Below are 9,866 nucleotides of genomic sequence, written 5' to 3' on the forward strand. Positions count from 1 at the left end.
GGACGGCTATAGCAGTGCCACAACGGAGGTACCTCCTGCCGCCGGATGAACCGGCGGTAACAGCATACCACCGTTTAAACCGGCGGTAGTTTCGATGGGCCATGGCCTAGGCCACATACCGCTGATTCATCTAGCGGTAGCCCGTTTCCGCCAAATGAACCGGGGCGGGATGACAAATTTGCAAAAAATAAATTTTAAGTATATATTTTTGATAAATTGAAAAAAATATTATAAAAATAAAAAAAATCGCCTATGGGCGTCGAGAGTCGAGACGATGTGATTACACGAGTTTGCCGTAGGGGAAGAACATCCGGTGTATGGGCCTCATTCCTCATTTGTTGTATGGGCCAGCCACCCACGGTATGGGCTTCATTCTTGACTTGTTGTATGGGCTTCAGTGGGTCTTTTTTTTCAATAATTAACTTAACTTACTTAGGGCAGTTCCAGTATATGAAAAGATCGAATGGTGGAGGTGGAAAAAACTCACAGTGAAAATTGAGCCACGGATGTCAGACTCAAAATCGTACTCCATAGACAAGTCGAACTGACTTCCATAAAATATATGCTGCCGTGCAGTGAGAATGTTCACAGGACAGCAGCTGAGCATCAGATTCAGAGAAGAGCTGACCACGTAGAGAGAGAAATATTTTCTGAATTGCTTTTCTCCCTTCTCTAATTGAGTGTGTTGGCGCCGAATCAGGGCCAACACACGATTGTCCTCAAACGCGCGGCGCGAGGAGAAGCTCGATGCAGCTCTCCTACGCAGGGCGGTCAGATCGGTCAAGGGGACCGGTCAGACCAGTCGCCGGTGAAGATTGGCTATGACCGACGAACGCTCGCCTAGGAGGGACTCCGTCAGGGCAAGCGCGCACAGAGTTGTTCTAGGATCGGCAGACCACCTGGAACGCCTTCAGACGTCGCGGAGACGAAGAAACAATAACAAATATGGGGTTGGAAGAGTTAGGGTTTGAGGAAAACGAAAAACAATGCAAAGTAATGAAAAATAATAGATTGATATGTTTTGATCGATTGGATTCCCTCAATCGGTCGTGACCATTTATATTTATAGAGAGGGATGGTCTTAACCCATTAGGAATCGAAACCCTAATTACTTTCGTGTCAAAATCCAACTCCTAATCCGGACTGGACAGTCCAGACGGGTCTGTCCGCTTCTCCAAACCGGTCTGAGCGGTCTGCCTGGAGTGTAGAACTTCCCAAAGCCATATCTATCTCATCCAGAGTCCAAATTGGATGTTCCATATATGCATTTCGATCATCTCGACGAGATCTACGCAATGGTGAAGTCTATTTTGCATTTTGAACAAATTCACCAGACCAGTCTGACCAGTTTAAGGAAGAGGTCTGACCGATTTCCCCAGTTGTGCCAATTTTGGTCGTCAATGTATGCCCCCCTATTTTTTTTGGTAAAGCTTGTTTGTCAAAAAACAATCTCCGGAATCAAAATTTTCTAAGAGTGATGATTAACAATACATTGGCCATTTATTTGTGCTAAGGGCGATAAACAATTATCGGCCATGACTTCTCTATTCAAGTCGATATTGAAACAACTTCCTTCGGCCGCCACACTTTCTTTGTAATTGCTGACTTCATTGGCATGACCTCTTCTTGTTGTTCCATTGCTTTCTTTTTGTGCAAATGTTGCAGTCTTCGCTTTTGAGTATGAGATAAGTCTGAAGGACACCACTTCGGTTGTAAATACTTTAAATCTTGCTTCTCACTTTTCTCGTCCGCCTTGCTGCAATCAGCATCTTCTTTAACCAGATTATTGCAAGTAACAATCGGTCTTTGAGGTGAAGCATGATTTGGATATACAGAAGGATATTGAATATAATATGATTGCATATGCATCCTGCTATAAATTATAGGCATATAAAAATAAGGATACCAGCAATACCATGGAGCAATCGGTCCATCAAATGAAGTACAATTACCTTGACCTGATCGCTCTTGATGTTTCGAGGATGGCTTCATATCCTTGATTTTGTTAGATTGCTCCTTCTGTTTCTGGGCAATTCCCTCCTTCTCATATTTGGCCAAGATCTCCTTGAAGCTCGGCCTTGTTCTGTTCTTGGTCTTGGAAGAATCTCCAGACTCACTGGAGGCACTGGTCAGACCGATCTTAGCACCCGTCAGACTGGTCGTACTGGTCAGACCGCTCTTGGAACCGGTCGACTTGTCGTTGGCTTCTCTCTTCTTGCTTTGCCCCCTGAGCGTTGAAGCCTTTGTTGCAACCCGGGAGGTCTGGTTATGCAGCACCTTTCTCTCAAGATTTTCCTCATCAATGATCACATTTTTCCCTTTAGCCAATTCAGCTTGATGCGGCCGAATCAACACTTTTAGATTTGTCAACTCAAGTGTATGAATGGAAAAATAATTTTGATCAATTTGCATTGCAGGAACAACTAATTGTCCTTCATTAATGGCCGATTATATTTGTCTACGAATAACATTGCAATCATTGGTAGCATAAGAAAAAATATTATGGAACTTACAATATGCGCGTCGCTTCAATTCCTCCATTGATGAAATAGTGTGAGAGAACTTAATCTTCTGAAGCTTTGCCAGCTCATCAAAAATCCTATCACACTTTGTCGCATCGAAGATGTATTTATCCTCATCATGCCGATTTTAGGAAGCGGCTTTAAAGAAGCACAAGTGCTAGGTTTATCATTAGACGACCATACCAACTCAGTAGCATATACCTCATTATCCTCATCATCTGAAGATTCACCTTGTAGCACATGCATACCAAGATGATCGGATTTAAACTTTGCATCCTTACTTGGGCTTTCTTGAGTCAAAGCCCTTTGCAACACTTGATTGACGATTAGAAACTCATGTCATTCTAATCTTTCTTTAATATGAGTCTTCAAACCATTAAGAGCTGATTCAGCAAGATCCTTTCAGAAATAACCAAGCTATAATATTAGTTTTTTGTATCTCTAAATCTTCTAATATATTCAGCAACAGACTCACCATGCTTTTGCTTAACCGATGTTAAATGACATAGCCTCAATTCATTATCACCATTGTAAAAATGCTCATGAAATTTACGCTCTAATTAGGACCATGTTTGGATAGAATTAAGAGATAATGCCGAAAACCGTGAAAAAATAGTACCAGATAATGACAAGGGAACATTCTAATTTTTAAATGATCAAGACTACCATAGATTCCCATTTTTTGTATTAAACTGACTAACATGCTCCTATGTAGTTCTACTATCCTCTCCAATGAATTTAACAAATTCTGGCACCTTGAAATTCTGAGGATATGGTATGGAATCAAAACTCTCAGGATAAGGTTTTTGACAAACAAGAGTTTTATCCTTAAGCTCTATGCCAAAAGACTTTTTAAACATAACGGCCAAATTTTACTTATGTTTCTCAAGTATTTGATTAAAATAAGAATCATTTGGCATTTGAACATTGGTACTAGAATTATTCGGCATTTGCGGTGAATGATTCGGCTATGTATATGATGTTTGCTGCAAATAACCATTGTTTGGCTTTGCACCATATGAATAACTCGAATTTTGGGGAGGCATAGTATATGGATTATATGTCATAATAGCGTATGGAGGAACACAATAACCAGTAAATCTATTTATTCGGCTAAAATCAGCCTTAGCAGGAGGTATACTAGCAATTGGTTCAGGAGAAGACTAATACGCCACCAGAGCACCAGGACCGGTCTGACCGGTTGGAATTCCGGTCTGACCGGTTGGAACTAGTCCTCCATGACCGGTCGGATCGGTTTGTGAAACTAGTCTGACCGTTCCATTCGCATTGTATTGCTCTGTGGGTTTCTGACCATCATAAAAATTCATCCGCATGCCATACTGTGGTGCAGGTGTTGCCTATGATTCAGGAGGCATAGCATGATTTTGAAAAGTACCAAGGGTTGCTTTCCTAACGACTTATCAATCATATTTTGGACAGTAGCAAGCACCTTCTCCTGACCATTAACTAGTAATTGACTAATTTGCTCCATAGTAATAGGTGATGCTGAAGTACTTACATTATTGTTTGCTTTGGCTTGCTCTTCTTCATCTGAAAGAGTGACCACCTCCTTGTCCTTGAAGAATTCTCCCTTTCGATTCCTGGAGAAGTGAGACAAGAACCACTGACGCTTCTCTTCGATTTCTTTCTCTTTGCACCGTGTGTTCTCCTCTTCGCACTCCTTGATGAAGGCTTCATCAGCTTGACGGTCTTCACCCGACAGTTGATCAACAGTCGGCCTAACAATGTTGCTGGCATCAACGTCACTACTTGACAGCTTCATCATGGCAGTAGATGGAGTAGATTAGATCGGTTTTTAAATAACAAATATTTTTCTTCCCCAGCGGAGTCGCCAAAATTATGTTGGCGCTGAATTAGGGTCAACAAGCGGCGTGAGGAGAAGCTCGATGCAGCTCTCCTTCGCAGGGCGGTCAGACCGGTCAATGGGACCGGTCAAACCGGTAGCCGGTGAAGATCGGCGACGACCGATGAACGCTCGCCCAGGAGGGACCCGTTAGGACAAGCGCGCGCAGGCTTGTTCTAGGGGCGGCAGGCCACACCGAATGCCTTCAGACATCGCGGAGACGAAAGAAGAATAGGAAATATGGAGTTGGAAGAGTTAGGGTTTGAGGAAGACGAACAATAATGCAAAGTAATGAAAAGTAATAGATTGTTATGTTTTGATTGATTGGATTCCCTCAATTAGGAGGGATGGTCTTAACGCATTAGGAGTCGAAACCCAATTATTTTTTTGTCAAAATCCAACTCCTAATCCGGACTAGACAGTTGGACCGGTCTGACCGCTTCTCCAAACCGGTCTGACCGGTCTGTCTGGAGTGCAAAACTTTCCGAAGCCATATCTCTCTCATCCGGAGTCCAAATTGGACGTTCCATATATGCATTTTGATCGTCTCGATGAGATCTACGCAATGGTGAAGTCTAGTTTGCATTTTGAACAAATTCAATAGACCGGTCTGACCGGTTTAAGAAAGAGGTCTGATCGGTTTTTCCAATTGTACCAATTTTGGTCGTCAACAGAGTGGTGGTTCCTGCACACCGAAGCTTACACTCCGAGCACCGAACTCTGTGAGACTTTGACACGCTTTTTATTTAGCGATGCGAAATCGATTTTTTACACTGGAGCTGCCCTTACAGGATTGGGGGCCTGTGCACGCTAGTTGCCCACCCTTCTCCCTGCCTATGTACGGCCCTGGTCACAATGCCAATGGAACAAAGTGTTTCGTTTAGAGAAGTTCTAATCTATCTCTATCCTTAACTATTCGAGGTTTAGAATTAATAATAATATATTGTTAATATTTAAGAACGGAGGGAGTACAGATGGACCGTGGAGAAACCAAAGCACGGTGTCCGTGGAGAGTCTGGCTCACTGCACAGATGGACCGATATCAGCGAGCTAGGCTGGCTGTTGTGCGACGACGGAGGCAGAATCAGAACAGCAGTGTATGCACATGAGACGTTGGGTATCTCGCGGGAGTGTTCACTTGTCAGTTTGACCGATTGCCTAGTTCAATAGAGGGACCTAGACTCTAGAGCCTACTCGGAAAGTCCAAGGAATTTTCTGGTGAGGTTTTGGTTTTCAGTAGAAGAATACATTTGAAGAGACCCTTTTGCTTGTTCCTGGAAACTCAGTTTTTTTTTTGAGCCTGGAGTTGCGTTGTGAGTTTTATCTGGACAAGCCCTCTCACGAATTAACATTATCTTATTTATTGTGATTACCTAGTGTTTATAAAAATATAATTGGGATGCTTTTTCTTTGAATTTGTTCGTGATAAGGTCAGTTGTAGCATTTTAATTTCCAAAAAATATATTAAATTTGTTAGGTGCATCAATATGTGATAATTGGATAGCTAGCTAAATGACTAAAGTGGAAGAAAATATATCCAAGAAAGAATTTAACAATTTGTTGATGCAAATTTCGATCAACACAGGAGAGCACTTGAGCGTGCCGGTCACAAACAAACCGAAGGGCAGCGAGGCCGCGCAGACCAGTTAGACCGGTTGAGCAAACCAGTCAGACCGGTTTCTAGGATTTCACCGGAATCGGCCGTCTCGAGGGATAACTATCAGGCTTACGTGGCGGTTACGTCACGAAGAACGACTAGTTTATGAACAAACTAGCAAAGGTCGTCGAAACTTGCATCCGAGATTGACCCTGTCAGGGCGTGAACGTCGCCGGATATACATTAGGTTGACCAGCAGGCTTAGGACGCCTTCTATGGCCATAGAGGTCAATAGACGAATAGCATGTCGAGGTTGGACAAGATAGGGTTTGGAGAGGTAAAAAGTAGATGCAAAGTTGATTTGTTCCATTGGATGTGTCTCATCAATCGGTCGTAGCACTTTATATTTCTCGGGTGGGGAGGTCTATATCCATTAGGAGTTGAAACTTTTACATATCTCAAAATACAACTCCTAGCTCCAATTGTGCTTTTTGGACCGGTCTGATGCCTCTGGACTGGTCTAACCGGTCTGACTGAGGTGCATAACTTCCTGAAGCTAATATTTCTTCATCCGGGCACCAAATTGGGCATTCTATATATGCATTCTGATCTTCTCGACGAGATCTACGCAATGGTGTAGTCTAATTGGCAATCTGACAGTGGTACTCAGACTTGTCTGACTGGTTTACAAGATCGATCTGACCGATTTGCCCAAATTGAGCAAACCTTGAATTGTGCCAATTTTGGGTGTCAACACAATTTAATTTCAATTTCAGAATCTTTGGGATGCTTTAATGCAGTACACATAAACCCACTCATTGCACAACGTGATATGAGCCGGCCCTTGCGCAAATGCTGCGAGTAACACGACGATGTACATAATTTTGTTTCGACCTGATAATGTTACTAAAGATCTCATGTACGATACTCATAAGAGAAAGTAGACCGCGGGAACAGCAGCCAGGCATTCCGCATGCACAGAGAAAATAGACCGCGAGGCATTCCGCGTGCACATGAGACGGGGGCACGGTGTTCTCAAAGGAGACCAAAAGACCAGTGGTTTTTTTACTAGTTCAAAAGGGGACGTAGGTTTAGTACCTTAATTTTCATGAGATGTATGAAAAAGTGGATTATCTCTGGATTTGGTTCATGATATATGTAGTTAATTACTTAGGTTTGGTACCTTAATTAATTTCACCGTTTTTCATATAAGTTTTGGCATGTACGTGGGTAAAATACGTGACAATCCCATCTCTAAATGATTACTTAAACTGAAACAAAAAATAAAAAGCATCCCAAGATGTGAATCTAAAATGTGCAGGTACATATAGATAATCTCATTTTATTTCAATGTGATAATAAGCAGGTTCCTACATACAGTCATACAGATCACATTATGTAATAAAATACTCAGCACGTACACTAAAAAAAAGGAAAAAGTAAGACAGGAACATTGTAAGGCTGCTGGGGAGATGATGTCGAGCAGCGACTAATCAAACATGGACCAAAACTTCCAGTTTACCGGGCGGCCGGGTGATTGAAACCATCGAGCCATGGAGCGAGAGAATTCGATCATATCTCCTTGGGTATGGCCGTGAGGGGGTTGACGAGAGACAGCACCACCCCACACTTCTCCTTCATGTCGATCCCGCTCTCCCTCACCTCGGCGGGGAGCTCCCACTCGAAGCGATGGATCAGCGTGCCAAGGATCAGCGGTATCAGCTTCTGCGCCAGCGGCATCCCGGGGCAGATGCGGCGGCCGAGGCCGAACGGGATCATCTCGAAGTCCTGGCCCAGGTAGCTCCTGGTCTCGCCGCCGACGAACCTCTCCGGGACGAACCTGTCCGCGTCCGGCCACGCGGCGGCGCTCCGGTTGATCGCCCACGCGTTGAGGATCACGTTGGTGCCCTTGGGGATCCGGTAGCCGTTCACCTCGATGTCGGCCTCCGCCTTGCGGGGCACCAGCGGCACCACCATCCGCAGGCGGAGGACCTCCTTGACGACGGCCTGGAGGTACGGCATCCGGGCGATGTCGGACTCCTCCATCAGCGGCTTGTCGCCGAGGACGCTCGCGAGCTCCTCCCTGACCTTGCGCATCACGTCCGGGTTCTGGAGCAGGTCCACCATTCCCCACTCGATGAGAGCCGCCGTCGTGCTCGCTCCGGCGCCGTACAGATCGGAGAGGAGGACTCGCATGACGTCGTGGCTGAGCAGGGACCCCTCCTGCTTCCACTCGCCCTCCTCCTTGTCGAGGACCGTGTCGAGCACGTCGTTCTTGCGCGGCTCCCCGGCGGCGCGGCTGCGGCGGCGAAGGGCGACCTGCTCGTTGAAGTGGCGGTACATGATGGTGAGGAGGTTGGCCATCCGGCCGCGCAGGCCCTGGAGGTCGAGGGCGGCGAGCGGCGGGAACACGTCGGAGACGTTGGCCGTGCCGAGCATCCCGACGATCTCCTCGATGAGGTCCCGGAACACGGCCCGCTCCTTGGGCTCCAGGTCCGTGGAGTAGAGCACGCCCAGCAGCAGGCTCAGGATATTGTCGAGCACGGCGTGCCGGAACACGACCGGAGTGCCGCGGGCGGCGTGGCCGGCCACGTCCCGGTGGAGCGCCTCCACGATCTTGGTCTGCAGCTGGGCGCCGGCCGCCGGCGAGGAGATCCGGCGCGGCGCGAGCATCTCGGCGGCGGCGAACTTGCGGAGCGCGCGCCACTTGCCGTCCTGGCTCGGGAGCGCGAAGATGGTGTGGGAGCTGTGGCCCACGGCGGCGAGCACGTCGAGGCTCGGGAGCCCCGCGATGGCGTCCGCCTTCTTGCCGCCCTCCCCGGCGTGGAAGACCGCGCGGAGCGCCTCCGGCGTGGAGATGATCACGTGTGGCACCATGCCGAAGCGGAGGCACATCAGGCCGCCGTAGCGCTCGGACAGGCGCAGGAAGGTCCGGTGCTGCTGCCCGTCCTCGCCGAGGTCGAGGAGGTCGCCGACGAGCGGCTTCGGCGGCCAGGGGCCCGGGGGGAGGCGCCGGCGAGCGTCGCGGAGCAGCTGGAAGATGTACAGGGAGAAGAGACCGACGATGAGCCACCCCAGGCACTCGACGACGAAGGAGGCCATCTTGCAGCTACGACCTGCTCGATCGATCGATCTCAAGCAAAATGACCCTCCGACTCTCCGATGAAGTTCAGGAGGAGGAGGTTGAGAGTGTTGAGTTGGGGCATACGCTGCATTGACACGTATTTATAGGGCAAGCAAATGCACCACGTGTGTTATGATCTTGGGCAACTACCCGGAGGGTCTCTTCTCTTGGAGAACGACGCCATTGGAAGTCTTGGAGGCCATATGAAAACATAGAAAAGTCAGTCTAATAATATAGATGGATCGGAGTAAAGTTGTTGGAGTCCAAGGCAGCATGGGTCAGGATAAAAGAAAAAAAAAACCAAGTGTGTATCGAGACATGTATTTACGCAATCAACTCAAGGCAAGAGGAGAAAAAGAAACAAATCAAGGTAACGAAACAAGTGAAAATGAATTCAGAGTTCTGAGTCAGAGTCATGCATTCACGGTGTGTTAATTAATTAGCAGAGAGGATGATTTACCTTTAATCTACTCAGCTGGTGGATGCTAATCCTTTTAGTATTTAGTATACCTCAACTAGTAGAAATATTGACGTTAATATTCAGTCCGTGCATGTGTCATATGCCTCATAAATTAAAGAAAGAAATTCACTGAAAGAGAGTTAGGAACATGCATGGTGCCACCGATAAGTTACTATAGTCTGTAGGATTGTTTCTCGATCCGTCAGTGTTGACGATACAAGGATGCGGTCAGGACGGCCAACTACCATGCATGGTTTATTTTCTCGGTCAAAACGTCTCCATATAATATACATGAGATA

At 46.6% G+C, this 9,866-nt stretch overlaps 1 protein-coding gene across 1 annotated transcript; it reads right to left on the reverse strand.

Annotated features, from left to right (window-relative positions):
- Positions 1-7,309: 7,309 nt before the first annotated feature.
- Positions 7,310-9,165, reverse strand: LOC120677323 (cytochrome P450 76C2-like). The gene has a single exon (XM_039958477.1). It carries the CDS (start codon positions 9,083-9,085, stop codon positions 7,556-7,558), a length of 1,530 nt encoding a protein of 509 aa, XP_039814411.1. The 5' UTR covers positions 9,086-9,165; the 3' UTR covers positions 7,310-7,555.
- Positions 9,166-9,866: the final 701 nt, after the last annotated feature.

Source organism: Panicum virgatum, chromosome 6N, assembly GCF_016808335.1.
Source record: "Panicum virgatum strain AP13 chromosome 6N, P.virgatum_v5, whole genome shotgun sequence".
NCBI lineage: Eukaryota > Viridiplantae > Streptophyta > Magnoliopsida > Poales > Poaceae > Panicum > Panicum virgatum.